This window comes from Amphiura filiformis, chromosome 13, assembly GCF_039555335.1.
Source record: "Amphiura filiformis chromosome 13, Afil_fr2py, whole genome shotgun sequence".
NCBI lineage: Eukaryota > Metazoa > Echinodermata > Ophiuroidea > Amphilepidida > Amphiuridae > Amphiura > Amphiura filiformis.
The window spans coordinates 48,213,039-48,232,781 of record NC_092640.1 but is presented as its reverse complement, the minus strand read 5'-3'; the positions used below and the strand labels follow the sequence as shown (position 1 = coordinate 48,232,781).

The 19,743-nt window shown below is 37.6% G+C and overlaps 1 protein-coding gene across 4 annotated transcripts; it reads left to right on the top strand.

The window, feature by feature from the left end:
• Nucleotides 1–462: 462 nt before the first annotated feature.
• LOC140168465 (SOSS complex subunit B1-like) lies at nt 463–15,085 on the top strand. Of its 4 annotated transcripts, XM_072191861.1 has the most exons (6): nt 463–1,206; nt 3,184–3,322; nt 10,404–10,475; nt 12,152–12,224; nt 13,394–13,478; nt 14,082–15,085. In XM_072191861.1, exons 1-6 carry the CDS (start codon nt 1,110–1,112, stop codon nt 14,297–14,299), a joined length of 684 nt encoding a protein of 227 aa, XP_072047962.1. In that variant the 5' UTR covers nt 463–1,109; the 3' UTR covers nt 14,300–15,085. The 4 variants fall into 4 exon arrangements, with proteins under 4 accessions (XP_072047962.1, XP_072047965.1, XP_072047963.1 ...); XM_072191864.1 differs by lacking the exons at nt 463–1,206; nt 3,184–3,322 and adding an exon at nt 3,440–3,519; XM_072191862.1 differs by lacking the exons at nt 463–1,206; nt 3,184–3,322 and adding an exon at nt 9,451–9,533.
• Nucleotides 15,086–19,743: the final 4,658 nt, after the last annotated feature.

The following is a 19,743-nucleotide window of genomic DNA, read 5'->3' as shown; positions in this document are numbered from 1 at the left end:
TCTCGCACCATAGTCGAACGCCTTAATATCGATTGAGCTAACTTGACTGCAATTTACAATAGTATTGATACATGTTGCGAGTGCAGCGAGCAGGAAAATTTGCATATTTAAGCGTTTCTTCTGTAGGCCTACCTTGCGGCCTTTTTAGCGCATTTTATTTCATAAAAGGCGCCCCACCCGGGGCGCCCCATTGTGCCAAAAATCGCTCATCCCCTCAATTTGCGAAAAATTGCTTCCCCTTCGTCGGTTCGCCAATAAATCCCCCCCCCCACCCTAATTCTACCTCCCTCCAGGGGAACTCTAGTTCACCACGTAAACTTGTATGGCTCAAAATTATCAGTTTGTGAATGAGGACATCGTACTAGGTGAACTCTACGGGCTCGAATTATTGAACAGCCTCTTACTTTAAATGGACACTCCCTAAATCTGTCATATAACTGGCAACTCTGCAACAGCTGATTGATGAACGATGAGCAGGGAACAAAAACATGATTCGACCTTCCATGCTTCTTTGACTTGGATGATGTTCATAGATTTGTGAAAAAAGCTTGCAATTTTAAGCTCAGAACATTACTAAAATTATTCATCAATTGGGCTTTAACACAATCATGCACTGCTAGTAGCAGACCTAGTAGAATGCAGTGCAGGTGACATAAATGATAAGTTTAATTTCTAGACTACCTCATACCTGCATCTGTACTACAGACTGTAGTCAGTCGTTCATTTTGGTTGGCAATTGAATTGGCATGATTGGGCTTTGCAAAATTGCTGATCTTAGGCTTGGTTGAACTCATGTACTTGGAAGTCGCATTACTTTTGTACGACCTGATTCTGATGACCATACTCCGTTAGAAGGGGATATACAGAAGTTTACAGTTTTCCTTCATTTCTACATTGTAGCTACTTACTTTGTAGAAAGAAAGCCAGAATCATGACCTAATTTACCAAGAAAGCCGTTTCAAAAAAAGCAAACATTAGCCTATTTGAAATTTCAAAGTCTTACTTTATGTACCGGTACTTGAAATTTGAATTGTGCGCTATACTCAAACTATACATGTAGTATATCTACTATAAAACACTTCGTAAAACCAAAGAACTCCAAAAGAAAAATGTCCAATGAACAAAAGCATGATAAGATGACTCATGTGAAGGATCTGCGACCAGGACTGAAAAATCTCAACATGAGATTTGTTGTGTTAGATGTAGGTATGTATCAACAAGATGGCATGAGGCAGGACTTGCTTGAGTTTAATTTCTTCATTTTAGTTTCAAATTTGCTCATCGATTGCTTCGCACACCTTGGTCTGGGGCGGACATTTTAAAAATGAATTTAGGAGAGCAGCAACGGCATCACTTGCATTACATTCCAGATGTTAATAAATCTACATCATATGCAAAATTTGAGGAAATTCGCACGAGTCCGTTTTATTTTAGGGCCATTTGTCTATAACTGGTCTTTACATGTAGCCCTATGGAGAGAGTGTCCATTGAGGGCGCTTATAACCCCATTTAGGAACAAAATGTGATTTAAAAAAAAACGGACTCGCAAATGAATTTTCTAAAATTTTCAGAGTATGTAGTATGAACATGTAGAAATATAATCAAGTAGTTGCCCTATCTGCTCTCCTCCAAAAAAATAAAAAGTCCTATACCTCAATGATAATGAAACCTAGGTGCGCATTCTAGAGGCTAGAGTCTGATCTGAAGCTGTCGAAAAATTGACTATGCATGACACTGCACTGTGTAAGGTCCTTTGGACTTGGTTATTAGTTACCTGTTTACCCCCCGCGTCCAAAATTGAAAATCTCAAAATAATTATTTTATTTTTATTTCTAATTTTCTCCTTTAAAATAACTTTCAACTATACTTCTACTTGTCATTCTGACTTTAATAATATCAATAATGATGAATGAACAAAGAGTACAACCCCACCTTCACAAAATCAAATATTGTTGTGAAATAATTAAATGCCCGCTCTAGTCAAAACGAGTCAATAGTTCCTTGTAATATTTCAAACTAAATAAAGAAAATAAAAGATAATTAATAAAAAAAGTCACCTCATCATCCCTTTTTCAAAATCTTTAACAGGAAACTAATAATCAAGTGCGAAGGGCCTAATCAAATTAAGTATTTCCCCGGTGGGTTCAGTCTTCACTGACAATGTGTACGCATGATGGTTCCAATTAGGGGTACTTTTCAAGAAATATCCGCGGAATTTTCGAGGACAAATTTGTTCGCGATTGTCCAAATAAGGGGTGTTTTGGAGCAAAATTGTCCTTGAATTGAAATGAAAAATAGGGTATATTTCTAGGACTTTCGTCCGTGTTTTACCGCTACAGTTTTCGTTATTGTCCTCATTTCCCGTGAAATAGGGGTAAAAATTCAAAAGCGTCCTTAAATGGTAAAAATAGGGGTATTTATTTGAAAAATGTCCTCGATTCCTCGTGATAAGGGGTGAAATGAAAATCGTCCTCAAAATGATAAAAATAGGGGAGGTATTTGAGGGCAAATTTTCCTTGATTTCACGCAAAATAGGGGGTAAAATTGCTGCAAATGTCCTCGATTCCCCGTGAAATAGGGGTCATTTTCAAATCCTGGAACGGTCATACGTCCTACCTTTAAATACAAACTGAACCCACCGGAAGTATTTCTTGGCCAAACTGGAACATAGGCGTTGGCCGTTGCATCCATGTAGTAGATGTGCAGCAGATTTGGGGTGCATTTTCAGTCTATATTGGGAAGCAGGCTACAAATTGTTTGTATACCACCATGCGCTATACATGTAGCACAGTCATTTCATTCAATTTCCCGCAATCTTTAAGTTGAGATCCTACATGTATAATCAAACATTGTCAGCCATCTCGGAATTGTACATACACAGCCCACATGAAGAATTCTCTATGTGCATATTCCAGAGATGATCTTTTTTGCCTTCAGTAGTTTAAAGCAGTAACTTTAATTCATTTCATTGCAAAGCAGGCGACTACAAAGTTTCTCCAAGACCCACTACGATCTGAAGCCAAGGTGGTCATGGCATCTGGCAGTAAAAACTTGTCAAAATCCCCCAACAGTTTTGACAAGCCATAAGACAATTAGGATGTTCTTTGCCTTCCAGGTTTTCTCTTACCGGTACCATATAAATGTGGTGTATAGAGTAAATTTAAACATTGTTTACATTTGCAGGAAATCCATCAAAAACAAAAGATGGTCACCAAGTGCGCTCTGTCAAGGTTTCCGATAAGACTGGCTGTATTAACATGTCCGTATGGGATGACCTAGGTGAAGTCATGCAGCCTGGAGATATCATTAGATTAACTAAAGGGTAATGTATCCGATAAGACTGGCTGTATATTAAATATGTCTGTATGGGATGACCTAGGTGAAGTCATGCAGCCTGGAGACATCATTAGATTAACTAAAGGGTAATGTATCCGATAAGACTGGCTGTATTAATATGTCCGTATGGGATGACCTAGGTGAAGTCATGCAGCCAGGAGACATCATTAGATTAACTAAAGGGTAATGTATCCGATAAGACTGGCTGTATTAATTTAATATGTCAGTATGGGATGACCTAGGTGAAGTCATGCAGGAGGCCAGTGTTGTAGTCGAGACCGGCATAGCCGAGACCAAGACCGAGACCGAGACCAGGCAGTCCGAGACCGAGACCAAGACCGAGACCAGCTGGTCCGAGACCAAGACCGAGACCGGCAGGTCCGAGACCAAGACCGAGGCCGGGCTTGAAAGTAATATCATTAATAAATGATAGCTATCTCGGTGACTGGTACATGACGGGTCATATAACCCATTTTTAGTGCTAGCTTTTTAAGCAAGGATAACAGAATTCAATTATTTTTCAAAACATTTGATCTAAAACAAGAGATATAAGGCCACATAAAATTAAAAATTCGTTTCACGTCCACACCTTTTTGGAAAGTGAGGAGGGAGGGAGGTTTTTTTTTTTTTTTTTTTTTCCTAAATTGACAAAATACAGCAGTTTTCACGTAAAATTGACATTGCTATCAGCTTTCAGCATCTGCCAGGGAAACGATGAGGCCCTTTTTATTTTAAGATTATGAGGGGTTAGACCCCTTAGAGTTCCACAAAAAGACTTGCAAGTGAATCATGCTGACTAATAAACTTGTTTATCAGCATTAGCATTATACTAAAGTATTAAAAACTTACAATTTAATATGAAAATTGAAAAATAAAAAAAATATGGACTGATCCAAGAAAGTGAGGAGGGAGGTGGACGCAAAACGAATTAATTTTTTTATTTGGCCTAATTAAAGCGGTTCAAATGACCCATTAGTAACATCGAAATGATAATATTGGGCAGTGGCGTAGATTTCTTTTTAAAATTTGGGTGGGGGATTGGGGTTGGAAACAAATTCTTAAAGTATAGTGAATCCAGCCCTTTTGGCAACCAGTTTAATGTATAAAAATGAGCGTGAAGCGCACAAAAAATTGTGCCATATTTGAAGCTAAAATGATGAAATATAGAATAAAAGTGGAATAAAAAATTATGTGCGTGAAGCGCACACAAATTGGCACTTTTGGGGCTAAAATGGCCAAATATGAGGTTAATTTGGTTAGAATCCTACATAATTATGTGGACTTTGGGAATGATTTTAAAATAATAATTATCAAAAATATTATTTAAATATTGTCTTAAGGGGGTACTACACCCATTGATTTTTTTTTTGCATTTTTTTGCATTTTGTGAAGAAATTACAAAAAAAATTGGACAAAAGTGGTATGCAAAATGAAGGGCAAATCTTCTCGTTTTATTGGTGGCATCGGTATCAACGTAGCTTACATGCTTTTAAAAGTAGAAGCCAAAAGGTGGTACATCACTGATGATTTAAATTCACTTCATTTTGGAAGGCTTACTATCAACGGATTTCGTTAAAATTTTGGATATGTGTTGCTAACACGTTAGGGAAATAAAGTTGATATGTAAAATGGGAATAAGTGGTTCCTGATTTCTTTTATGACTTCATGAACTTGGTGCTCCACAACTATCAAAAAAGGAACTGGTAAAAATGCTTCTATTTTCAATGTTGAGCTATATTTTGTATTTTTAACTTTGCGACATTATTTCACTGAAACTTAATTAAGCCACAGGTAACATGTTACCACAACCATACTACAGCAATGTTGAAAAAAATTGTATTTCTTGTCACCTATACCACCATATTGGGTAGTTTTCCGTAAGCTTAACGTTTGTGATTTTGGTAACTATTTTATATTTATTTGTGAAATCCATCTCAACTAGGCATTCTAAATTATACTCGCCATTTACATCCCAAGGTATATTAGTATATCCACCTTGCAGTAAGACTGGCTGTATTAATATGTCTGTGGTCGCATGTCATAAGTTGGGTACAATTTCCATTACATGGTCAAAAATGACAAAAAATGTATTTTTTGATATGTTGTACATATTGGCAACCTCTAATAATTAACACCATTTTAAACCTTATCACATGCTTAATTTTTGAGATAATGCTTAATTACTAATTAATTAATACACAGGCGTCTATGTAAATCTCAATTTTCAAATGCGTTTTTCTCAAATTGGACCTAAATTACAAAAATGACTGTAAATTTTTTATTTTATGCAAGAATGTCATCAGATTTGGAGGATATGTTCTCAATACATTAATGCTTCAAATGAACTATTTCAAATAATTGCATGTATGTTAATTACATTGTGAAGGTCAATGACCTTTTTACGAGTAATTAGCGAGACAGTTATTCTATTATTGAGGAAATGAATATCAAGAAGAGAAATGTACATTAGCATGTTGCTAAAAATACTGAAATTCAACTAGGATTTCATTAAAAGTGAAAAAAATGGAACATATAACCCTTTAAGGTGGTACTACACCCCTTGATAAATTTGTGACTATTTTTGCATTTTTTCTCAAAAAATAATATTACATTGGTAAAAAAAGTTATTTATATTATAGGGGTAAGGAATCAAGTTACTACACTGGAATTTCAGTGACTCAAGATAAGCGGTACTTTATTTATGATAAGAAAAGAGGTACTGCTAGAATGTACCTCATTTGTTATATAATGAACCCCTTATCTTGAATCACTGAAATTTCGGTGAAGTACATTGGATTCCTTAATAATATACATAACTTTTGTTACTGGTCAGTGTGTACACAAAATGTAGTTACTTTTTGAGAAAATGCAAAATTAGTAACAAAATTTATCAGGGGGCGCAGTACCACCTTAAATAGTCAGTAATTGTTTCAGTTATACAAATTCAACATTCAAAGCTGTCAACACATCATACCCTCACTAGATTTGAAAAAGTAACCGGTAGTTTTGACATGCTGACATGTATGTGAATTTTCACATAGGCCCTATTGCACACTCCCGCATCCGCCTGCTCCACATCCGCCTGCTCCTCCACCCCTGGCATTTTTCATTTCAACTGATGTGATTTTTTTACTGAATGATGTATAATTGTATGCTTCAGTAGATTGAAAGAGTATAAAATTAGGCTTAAAAAGAGGTATGAACCACTGCTGTAGGATATGGGGTTACGGAAAGCTAATCAAATTTGTATCACAATTTTCAGAAAAGTGTAATCCCTCCACCCTTTTTGCATACCCAACTTATGACATGCGACCCTGTATGGGATGACCTAGGTGAAGTCATGCAGCCTGGAGACATCATTAGATTAACTAAAGGGTAATGTATCCGATAAGACTGGCTGTATTAATATGTCTGTATGGGATGACCTAGGGGAAGTCATGCAGCCTGGAGACATCATTAGATTAACCAAAGGGTAATGTATCCGATAAGACTGGCTGTATTATTATGTCTGTATGGGATGACCTAGGTGAAGTCATGCAGCCTGGAGACATCATTAGATTAACTAAAGGGTAATGTATCCGATAAGACTGGCTGTATTAATATGTCCGTATGGAATGACCTAGGGGAAGTCATGCAGCCTGGGGACATCATTAGATTAACTAAAGGGTAATGTATCCGATAAGACTGGCTGTATTAATATGTCTGTATGGGATGACCTAGGTGAAGTCATGCAGCGTGGAGACATCATTAGATTAACTAAAGGGTAATGTATCCGATAAGACTGGCTGTATTAATATGTCTGTATGGGATGACCTAGGTGAAGTCATGCAGCCTGGAGACATCATTAGATTAACTAAAGGGTAATGTATCCGATAAGACTGGCTGTATTAATATGTCCGTATGGGATGACCTAGGTGAAGTCATGCAGCCTGGAGACATCATTAGATTAACTAAAGGGTAATGTATCCGATAAGACTGGCTGTATTAATATGTCTGTATGGGATGACCTAGGTGAAGTCATGCAGCGTGGAGACATCATTAGATTAACCAAAGGGTAATGTATCCGATAAGACTGGCTGTATTATTATGTCTGTATGGGATGACCTAGGTGAAGTCATGCAGCCTGGAGACATCATTAGATTAACTAAAGGGTAATGTATCCGATAAGACTGGCTGTATTAATATGTCCGTATGGAATGACCTAGGTGAAGTCATGCAGCCAGGGGACATCATTAGATTAACTAAAGGGTAATGTATCCGATAAGACTGGCTGTATTAATATGTCTGTATGGGATGACCTAGGTGAAGTCATGCAGCGTGGAGACATCATTAGATTAACTAAAGGGTAATGTATCCGATAAGACTGGCTGTATTAATATGTCTGTATGGGATGACCTAGGTGAAGTCATGCAGCGTGGAGACATCATTAGATTAACTAAAGGGTAATGTATCCGATAAGACTGGCTGTATTAATATGTCTGTATGGGATGACCTAGGTGAAGTCATGCAGCCTGGAGACATCATTAGATTAACTAAAGGGTAATGTATCCGATAAGACTGGCTGTATTAATGTCTGTATGGGATGACCTAGGTGAAGTCATGCAGCCTGGAGACATCATTAGATGAACTAAAGGGTAATGTATCCGATAAGACTGGCTGTATTAATATGTCTGTATGGGATGACCTAGGTGAAGTCATGCAGCCTGGAGACATCATTAGATTAACTAAAGGGTAATGTATCCGATAAGACTGGCTGTATTAATATGTCTGTATGGGATGACATAGGTGAAGCCATGCAGCCAGGAGACATATCATTAGATTAACTAAAGGGTAATGTATCCGATAAGACTGGCTGTATTAATATGTCCGTATGGGATGACCTAGGTGAAGTCATGCAGCCTGGAGACATCATTAGATGAACTAAAGGGTAATGTATCCGATAAGACTGGCTGTATTAATATGTCTGTATGGGATGACCTAGGTGAAGTCATGCAGCCAGGAGACATCATTAGATTAAACTAAAGGGTAATGTATCCGATAAGACTGGCTGTATTAATATGTCTGTATGGGATGACCTAGGTGAAGCCATGCAGCCAGGAGACATATCATTAGATTAACTAAAGGGTAATGTATCCGATAAGACTGGCTGTATTAATATGTCTGTATGGGATGACCTAGGTGAAGTCATGCAGCCTGGAGACATCATTAGATTAACTAAAGGGTAATGTATCCGATAAGACTGGCTGTATTAATATGTCTGTATGGGATGACCTAGGTGAAGTCATGCAGCCTGGAGACATCATTAGATGAACTAAAGGGTAATGTATCCGATAAGACTGGCTGTATTAATATGTCTGTATGGGATGACCTAGGTGAAGTCATGCAGCCAGGAGACATCATTAGATTAAACTAAAGGGTAATGTATCCGATAAGACTGGCTGTATTAATATGTCTGTATGGGATGACCTAGGTGAAGCCATGCAGCCAGGAGACATATCATTAGATTAACTAAAGGGTAATGTATCCGATAAGACTGGCTGTATTAATATGTCTGTATGGGATGACCTAGGTGAAGTCATGCAGCCTGGAGACATCATTAGATTAACTAAAGGGTAATGTATCCGATAAGACTGGCTGTATTAATATGTCTGTATGGGATGACCTAGGTGAAGTCATGCAGCCTGGAGACATCATTAGATGAACTAAAGGGTAATGTATCCGATAAGACTGGCTGTATTAATATGTCTGTATGGGATGACCTAGGTGAAGTCATGCAGCCAGGAGACATCATTAGATTAAACTAAAGGGTAATGTATCCGATAAGACTGGCTGTATTAATATGTCTGTATGGGATGACCTAGGTGAAGCCATGCAGCCAGGAGACATATCATTAGATTAACTAAAGGGTAATGTATCCGATAAGACTGGCTGTATTAATATGTCTGTATGGGATGACCTAGGTGAAGTCATGCAGCCTGGAGACATCATTAGATTAACTAAAGGGTAATGTATCCGATAAGACTGGCTGTATTAATATGTCTGTATGGGATGACCTAGGTGAAGTCATGCAGCCTGGAGACATCATTAGATGAACTTAAGGGTAATGTATCCGATAAGACTGGCTGTATTAATATGTCTGTATGGGATGACCTAGGTGAAGTCATGCAGCCTGGAGACATCATTAGATTAACTAAAGGGTAATGTATCCGATAAGACTGGCTGTATTAATATGTCTGTATGGGATGACCTAGGTGAAGTCATGCAGCCTGGAGACATCATTAGATGAACTAAAGGGTAATGTATCCGATAAGACTGGCTGTATTAATATGTCTGTATGGGATGACCTAGGTGAAGTCATGCAGCCAGGAGACATCATTAGATTAAACTAAAGGGTAATGTATCCGATAAGACTGGCTGTATTAATATGTCTGTATGGGATGACCTAGGTGAAGCCATGCAGCCAGGAGACATATCATTAGATTAACTAAAGGGTAATGTATCCGATAAGACTGGCTGTATTAATATGTCTGTATGGGATGTCCTAGGTGAAGTCATGCAGCCAGGAGACATCTTTAGATTAACTAAAGGGTAATGTATCTGATAAGACTGGCTCAGCCCTCGAATTAACCCATGGCACCCATGGCATTTTGCTGTGGGTGCCTATCCCCACTGCTGTAATGCCCTCAAAATGATATTATGTCCTTTATCCAAGGCAGTCACTTGCCGTGCCCTCTAATGAAGTTGCCGTCGGTGCCCCAGCCCTGCCCCTTCATTATAAAATCATCTATCAGACTGTGTGTATTTTCTTCACTTTTGAGAAATTGCCTTGGTGCCCTTCTCAAACTTTCAACAGTTGCCATGATGCCCTCTTGAAATATTACAAACTGACGTGCTGCCTTGCCTTTTCAGTGAAAATCCAAGGCAATTATCAACTACAGGGTAAAACATTCAAAATTAATTTTGTATAATAGAGAAATATACATGTACACCATTGGATTGAGCTCTGTAAAATATATATGTGCTATTGTAAAATTATTAATGGATTTCCCCACTTGATTCCATTTCAGTTATGCCACTCTGTTCCGTGGGTGCCTTACGTTATATAGTGGGACTGGAGGAAAGCTACACAAAGTTGGAGAGTAAGTTGACCTTTCTAGCATAATATTGTCACCCTACTACGATAATTGCTTAAGTCATTTTGTGTAATCTTGAGAACAAAGTACAAAATATGGTTCAAGAATGAAAACATATATATTCAAAAATCTTTGCACATGAACAAATAATAATGATAGAATTGAAAACGAATAATCCGAAATAATTGGATAATTAAGTAATAAACTGATGCCCCCAGTAAAACCCAAAATTCCAAAAATTGTAACTTTTTGGTGCAATTTTGCCCAAAATTTGCTGCCACTGGGCATCAGCAAATTTAGTCTTTGTAAAAGACCTTGCGATCCTAGGGGGCGAGCCATGAGCTGAGCGGCGAAATCGCAACAGCGAAGCGGCGAGGCGCTCCCACTATGGTGCTCCAGGCAGAGCTTTGTTGAAAGGCTAGTCCAAATTAATATGGTTGGCCTGCTCACTCAGAAATATTTCAATTCCAAGAAGAAATCTTAATCACTATCCAAGCCATCTAGAAACACCACAAAAGAGTGATCAAGATTTCTGATATGAATTAAAATTTTCAGGAATTAATATTTTCTGTGTGATTATCATATTACACTTGGAACTGATGGAAAAGAACCTTTTCTATGAACTATAACCGAATCGATCCTGATGATTTTGTTTCAAGTGTACTGTTGTTTAGATTATTGGACAAATGTGTATATGTGCCTCTCTACGTGCGAGTGGTGACTGCATACCTCGCAGAAGCTCCAACCTTTGTGACCGACTTTTTCCATTGCGTGGCATAGTTTTTTTCCAAGTTGGTGTGTTGTTTACAGTTCGTCATAAACTTTTGGGATGCAGTTGATGATTTCAGATTGTGTCTGAAAATTAAATGTCTTATTGTCTCCACCAAATGAGTTATTTTGAAATTGCCACAATGTACATAGTATCTAAAATCATGGATGAAATGGGACACATTAGTACCATGCATTGAAATTGACCAGCCCCCTGGATACTTAAGAGGAGGTCACTCTCACATACATGTAAAAGTTCTATCACACCCACCTGCATCCAACAACGTTTGAAATGTACCCTAATAAGCCAAATCGGCATTGGAATTTGCAATACATTGTGGGACAGTTTTTGGACACTTAGCCCTCGGATCTATCATGAAAATTGTTTTGGTGCATACAAAATATTATTTAAAATGTTTTACTAAAATAAAAATATTAAAAAAATATGAGTATTGTTAATAATGATAACATTATTACACTAATAAATGAATGAATAATAATTACACACACAGCAATTTATTTCCCTGATATGTCCGAGTTCAAAGCGTCCTAAAATTGCTCACAAAAACTGGAGGTTATAATGCCGATTGGGCTAATAAAAACATATGGTGAAATCAGTATTACTGCATTTTAGCTAGAGTAATACATGCCACAAAGTGCTGACTTTACGGAAGGCGTGCTTTTATTAGAAACAAAACCAAAAGAGCTCTGCCCACTTTGTTGGTTATCTCTGGATAACTTAACAGATCGCACGGTCCCTACACCAGTGGTAGTAAATTGAATCGACTGATGAAAAAAATGATGATCTTGATGATTATCATTATTTACTCTCTTAACTGGACTCGAGTCCAGAGTGTTAAAAAAACATACTATTGCTTAATTATCATTATTTCATGATTTCCTTGTTTTTTCAGGTTTTGTATGGTGTTTTCAGAGTTTCCCAATATGAGTGAACCTAACCCAGAATTTATAGCACAGCAAAAAATAGTAAGTCAAATATTCTGTGCTTTAAGGACTATTAGGCAACAAACAAAACAAACAAACTTTTTATGGGCCCGATCGACCCAGATTTTGCGTTTTCGGAGGATTTTTTGCTAAAAGTTTTGCCAAAATCATGTAAAATCAGCCATTTTTGGTCAAAATTTATTGATTTCAACTGACAAATGCATGTCACAAATTGGACCCCTCAAAAATGGAATATGCCATATTCCAGTTTAAATCTGTATACCACACATGGAAGACATTACCTTAACCCTAACCGCCTAGGGGCTTTTTGGCAACGGGAAGGGAAAGAATAAAGAGAGAAAAGAAGGAAAGAAGTTGTTTGCTCTGGGTGGGATTGAACCCGAGACCCCTCGCATGCCAAGCACTCGGTCGGAGACACTTTGCCCGGGTCTTGGGCTTCGCTGGCCAGCGAAACTGCCTATATCACTTAGGGCGATTGCGTCATCACACCATGTGGGATGCATGCACGAACAGCGCATATATCAAGTAGTATTTTGTAGTATTCAGGAGCGTTAGGGTTAAGGAAGCCTATACAGAGTTTCGATAGTGGTAACCTAACCCTAACCGCCTAGGGGCTTTTTGGCGATGGGAAGGGAAAGAAGGAAAGAATAAAGAGAGAAAAGAAGGAAAGAAGTTGTTTGCTTTGGGTGGGATTCGAACCCGAGACCCCTCGCATGCCAAGCACTCGGTCGGCGACACCTTGCCACGGGTCTTGGCTTCGCTGGCCAGCGAAACCGTGCCTATATATCACTTAGGGCGAGTGCGTCATCACACCACGTGGGATGCATGCACGAACAGCGCATATATCAAGTATTTTGTAGTATTCAGGAGCGTTAGGGTTAATCTTCTACACAGGGAGTGTGAATTTCAAATGCGGCTAGCTGTGGACTTGATATTCACACTCCATGCATGTGTGGCAGCTAGGTTAAGGTCATGTCTTCTACATTGTAATAGTGGCTTGATGGATTTCAACTGGGATGATCCCATTTTTTTCCTTGTTTTCTGAAAATATATTATACGGGAAACTCAGATCCGACTTTTATTGACTTAATTTCTCGGGAATTTACTGCCACTTGGTAAAAACAGCTTTTGTCAATTTTGCATTCAAAATGGCAAAACTAAAAAGTGATTCATATTTATCAATATAATAGGCACAGCAAGATCAAAGAAGCAACTCACCAACAGGTCAAGGACCAGGTCAAAGTTCAGCTGAAAATCGTAACACAGGGAATTCAGGTGAGTTATGTAAAATTGCGGCTCATTTCAGTGGCGGATCCAGGAATTTTCAATGGGGTAGGGGCATGCCACTTTGCAAAAATTAAATCCGCCTCTGCATTTTGTACATATGTGTATTGATTCTTTATTTATAGGTGCATGTACATTTGTTGTACGGAGAGTATTCAGGAAATGTTAATGCAGTGCATGATTTCAACCTGAAGAACATCACCCTGGTTCGACTCGACTCGAACAATTTTGAATGATTGCTTCTGATCCGGACCTATTTTAAATTTTTTGCAGACCCAACCAGTCGATCTGAACTAGGCTCATCAGGCTCGATGCTAGCCGATGCATGCCATTGCTCTGTTTATAAGTTCCCCCTAATACTTTTTAAAATAAGTCGAAAAATATTTTACGAAATATAAAAATGTAAAAAGATATGTATAGCCCTTATTTGTTTTACCCCTGTAGACCAATTTATAGCGTCACACATCATTGCGTGCAGTCAAAGTGGTTAATCGGTACAGAAACTCCTGAGAGGGTAAAGAATTGTGTTCTTGAAGTGAAAATATTTATTATAATTATTATTTGCAAATATTTATTTTGTTTTATTCTGCACAGGACAACGCCCCGGCAACAACGGTTCAGGTCAAGGTGATTTTAGTGGTCAAGCTGGACGACCACCTACCCCGCCAGTAGGAGGAGGAGGGGCCGGCTTCTCACAGTCATCAAGAGGAGGTCTAAACAGAGGAGGAATGACCAGAGGTCAGCCTAGCAACAATGGCATGATGGGAAATTATGCAAATGATATGCGAGGAAGAAATCGAAGAGGCAGATAGCATTCATGGAACATTTTGTATATTTTGTATCATGTATAAGCATTGTAATAATCCCATGGCTACTACTGGCCTTTATAAGAACTATCTTGATTGGTTACAAAGAGGGCTATATAATGTATTGAGCCAATCAGAGACATGGTGAGAATAATCAGTTGGGGCTGTAGGGGTTGAGCTTAAAATAGCCAAGAACTCAATTTAGATTGGTTACTCAGATGGTTAGGCTAAAAAAATAATGCTATGTCTCAAAGCCCATGGCAGTTTCAAAAACGAATGCGGAAAGATTTTTTTTAAAGACTTTTTCAAACTTAATTTTGAATTAAGATGCCATTTTTGAAAGATTCCATAGTACACAGCATAAAATTGTGGTTGATTTACACATTTGAAGTACAAATATCAATTGTTTTAAACCTATTAAACAATGCGAGTATTGAATCAAGTAAATTTTCAATATATGTCTCAGAATTTCACACTTTTATGTCAAAAAACTATAAAAAAGAAAAGAAATTAAAATGAATTTTCCGTTTCAGCTGTCATGGACGCGCTAAAAAAATGTGTGTGGCAGCATTGAGACATAGCATTATTTTTTAAAGCCTTTTATCATGTAATTAACCAATCAGGGGTACTGTGAGAAAGGCAGTAGTTTTAACTGGAATACTCCTGATGTGAGGCAATCTAATGGCAGATAATCATGCAATCCCATGATGCATTGCGTGTGATTGCCCTATAGGTCCTAGGGTCGTTTTGGGAACAAACCAAGTATTTAAATAACATCCTGTAAGTCGTTTTTTTTTTAAAAAAAAAAAAAAAGTCTGATTATGTTTGTACATAAAATTAGTTAAAATATGGGTCACAGTTGATCTTTCGGGTAGGAAATTTCAACATTTCAAACTTACGTTATTTTTTTTAGAGGGAGAAAATGAACAGCCACCTATTCTTATGAAAGCTTTATAGGACATCATTTAACTTTTGATTTGCTCCCTTATTGTTCAGAAAGCATCCACAGTATGGTTTATATATCTTTTGAGGGTTTACAACCAGAAGGCCCTATCTGGAATAGCTGCCTGATGTCATATGGTCGCATGTCACAAGTAGGTCACCCAAAAATGGAGGAGCCGTAACATGAAAATGCTTTCTTCACACTTCAAGTTTGGTTTATTCTGAATCCATATTTATTTTGAGCTACATGGCTTTCAGAAAAAGAAAATATGGGGTTCACTGTGACAAGAAAGATGCTAATATAATTTTATTTTATTTTTCTTCATACTTTTTGGCACAAAAAAAATTAGGACTTTCTGGATTTTCAAATAAAAAGGATCAAAGTGTGGTACTGCTTTAAAAAATGAACTTACAAGTTGCAGGTTGCGAATACTTCACTCTATATTGATATGAAATAATTTTGAAACAACCACCTTAAAATGTCAATATTGTACTTCAGAAAATACTAAAATTTTAAAATTATATAGTAAATCCTTAAAAGAAGATCAACTTTGACCGATGTTTTAACAACTTTTTTACAAATGTAATCAGACTTTTGACCTCTCTCCATAACAGTCAACATTAATGGGTATATTTTCACGGGAAAATTTTCTGGACATGTGACCAATGGGTATCAATGTAAGTGTGACCTCGAGCCTGATCTCTGAACCCAGGCGGTGACCTCGCTATTCAAGTCTTAGTAATTTTGAATTAGAATAGTATTCATGGCTGCAATTTCGATAGAAATTTGTGTCTTGCAAATTTATTAAATATCATGCAATCTTAATTTCTTCACAATATCATCGAAACATAATTAAAAAATATCTACCTACGGAAAAAAATATTTATCTACGGAAACTCTTACCATAATATTATTAACTTGCGACAAGTTACTTATTTTGCATCAAAGGAGGAATTCTTCCTATTCAAATGCATTGGTAGACCACCCGCTGTGCTTGGGGTCACATTCCATAATGCTAACATGTCTGCGCCCATGGATGTCACATGTCCAGAAAATTTACCTATTAATTCCGACTGCCTAACGAAAAGACTTGCGTTTATAGGACTTCATCAAACTTTTGGGTTGTTCCCTAATATCAGTTGGGTGTATTCCTAATACATTTGGGTTCATTTCCGAGACCATTTGGATGTATTTTGGAGATCATTTGGTTGTATTTCTAATACATTTGGGTGCATATCTGAGATCATTTGGTTGTACATGTATTCCTATTACATTTGGGTGCATTTCTCCAAACCATTTGGGTGTATTCCTAATACCCCCATATTTCTGATACCATCTGAGTGTATTCCTAATACATTTGGGTGCATTTCTGTAGCTCATGAGCTTTGTTATAAAGTCTGTTCCTTTTTGTCCAAGACTAAATTGGACTGTCAACTAATATAATGTTAATTGTCATGGTCAAAAGGGTTAGAACATCTTATTACAAGCAGGTCTATAAATAAGGCCAAATGCCCGCAAAAATCACCATGGGTCCACGTAAATGCTACTGTGCTGGCCAAGCCCGTGAAAATTCTGACACCCAAGGCAGCAAGATTATATGATATTTCTATCAATTTTGGACAAGCCGTTGCTGACAAATTTTTGTAATCTTATGAATATTCACTTCAATAACTTTTCAATTAAACTTGTTTTTTTTTTTCATTTAAAAAAACTTCATTGTTTTATTCAGGCCTGCAAAAATTTGTTAGATTAGAGCCAGCAAAAGCTCAAGGCCAAGGGCCTAAAAGGCGGAAATTTCTGCTTATTTATAGCACTGGTTAAATATATTGTTGCTGTTTTAGCAAAACCTTGTAACTCCAATACTCGGGGGTGAACTCTGACCCTCTACTTTTGGACCTTACTCCTACCCCTGACTATACTACAAAATATTTTTCACCCCATGTATTTGGATTTTCTGCAAGCTCGGGAGTGAAAAACACAGGAAAACAATCCCCGACTTTTGGGCCTTAATGCTACCCCTGTTGGTAGGAGTTAAATATGTGCAATAAAAATTGTGTTGTACTAAAATCTAGCAGGTATTGGAGTTACCACCCACAACAAATGAACTTTGTTAGCAGAGCTTGATTGGAATTATGGTCCGCTAAACTTCTCAAAAACAATAGAAAACAAAGGATTTCTCAACTCTTACTGATTTTTGTCTACCTTGCAAATGAGCTCTTCTGTCTAATAATCAAGCTTTAAAATAAGCAGGCACCCAGGAGCCATTTATCAACGGTCATAACATTTTGGCTCCTGGTCCACACCAAAATCATATGAACCAGGCTCTACATTTTGGTTTAAATAGAGCATGGTATTTAAAGCAGGTTTTCTATTTAATGTGTACAATTGAAATTTAAATGACTCTTAGCTCTTTCCTGGTTCACTAGATAATCACAGGACCAGGAGCTGCTTTTTCCAAATGTGTGGATCCTGGTCCAGATCTACTTATTTTGAGGGTTGCTAATAATATCTGAAAAATGAAAACCCTAACATTACATTGCAGCACATTTGTGGGTGATAATCACATATAATACATGTTCTGTGTTTATTTGAATGAATCATGGTTAAAAACTCTTGTCAACTGTTTTTACAGATTGCTTTAATATAAATGTATGCCATTCAATGGTTTGAATTCAATTGATGTCAATTTTGAGAAGGTTATAAACTGCTCAAATAAAGAAAGTCTGCAGTTATGTAACCCCGTCCTACACCAAAACCTGATCTTGTTATGACAATTTGATTGATACGGTCGTATGCAGAATCTTGTTAGCTCCAATTTGATACCCAATTTGCTACCAAACACTCAAAAGTGACGAAGGTTGATAAAAGTTTATGGCATTTGGTGCATTTTCGAAAGTTGCAAATCAAAACGAAGCACACGGTCGAAATGGCTTAGCGTGGCAATATGGTCAAGCTTGCTTGCCCACGATGGGCCCCTGTCGACTATCCCAAGTGCGCGCTTTATTCAATTGTCAATTTAAAATGCATGGATTGCTACAGTGATTTACTGATGAATACTAGGGCACGATGCTATCGATATGACCTAGCGGTTGTTTCGGGCTATTTCAGTATGTCAATGGTCGTGCTCTGCAGGTTCGCGTGGTCCGTTTTTAATTTGCAACTTTTGAAAATGCACCAAATTTCATATACTGGTATCAATCTCTGTGAATTTAGAGTTTTCGGTAGCAAATTTGGTATCAAATTGCAGCTAACAAGATTCTGCACACGACCTCATAAATTAAATTGTCATAACAAGATTAGGTTTTGGTGTAGGACGAGTTATATGACTGCGGACTTTCTTTATTTGAGGTGTTTATATAAAATGTCAAATGCTATGCCTGATTGGCAAGATTGTGAAACAGTGATTTGTAATGTAATAATTCTGAACAGTTTTATGTGTTTTTTCTTTGTGTATACATGTATTGTGTAATAATGCACAAATAAAAGTGTTTTATTCAAAAACTCCTATTTTTTCAGCCTATGGCAAAAATTATTTGGTTTTTGCATGGACTTTGTATGAAGGGACTCGAAACGACTTCCACTCATTGTACCATGCGAGTTGCTGGTTTACAAATTATCCTCAGTCGAGCAAGCATGCATAATACATTGACCAAAAGACCCTGGTACGAATCCCAGCACAGTTGTAAGATGGCGCATTGCTTGTCTTGCACAATGCTAAAAGGAGCCTACAGGTTTGCCTATATTAGAGACTTTAAATGCCAACAACATAGTATGGGCCGGGCATACACATTCCAGGAAAATGTTCAATTTGTTTGTTCTAGCCGTCTATATTTCCCTAAAATGATCACATTTTGTCTCCAAAATCCTTAAGATGCTCAATGTTACACAGATATTATGTGTAAAAAATCAGGGATTTTACACAATTTGCATAATTTTAGAAAATATCGGAATATCTTGATGATTTTTCGGCATTTTGAAGGGCAACATAATCGAGAAATCAAACCTTGCGCCTGAGGGCAATTGCATGTCGTAAAAGATAATCCAATAACAATAGTTGCTTGCCATTAAGTCCCAACTTGTAAATTTTGTAAATTGTGCGCCAGTCATGCATTACACAGTCACAGCGTATGTTCTGTCCTGTGACTGTGTGCCCGCCATGCTGTATAAAATCAGCTCAGTGGTTCACTCCCCTCTACACATTTGGCTATTCCAGTAGAAATACATACACCCCCTGTGGAAGGCATGACCTTAATACTAGTTCATGCAGGGAGTGTAAATTTCAAATGGAGTCGCCCAGGTAATCCCATTTGAGATTCACTCCCTATGTGGAAGGTTATTGATCACCCATTGCACGGTTCCACCATATGCGAGGAGAGCCTCGATCTGGCAGCATGCATGAATGGGAATTGACCAGTCATATAACATTGCGTAAAGTTACGTAATACTTCCTTTCATGTCTATTGCCAGTTCGAGGCTTTCCTCGCATATGACGGAATTTCGTGCTATA

Bases quoted from the DNA above. Each gene is read 5' to 3' on its own strand.
- LOC140168465 (XM_072191861.1), top strand. From the start codon at position 1,110: ATGTCCAATGAACAAAAGCATGATAAGATGACTCATGTGAAGGATCTG. The intron at 12,225-13,393 runs GTAAGTCAAATA...TCAATATAATAG, and splicing joins TTATAGCACAGCAAAAAATA to GCACAGCAAGATCAAAGAAG. The intron at 13,479-14,081 runs GTGAGTTATGTA...TATTCTGCACAG, and splicing joins TCGTAACACAGGGAATTCAG to GACAACGCCCCGGCAACAAC.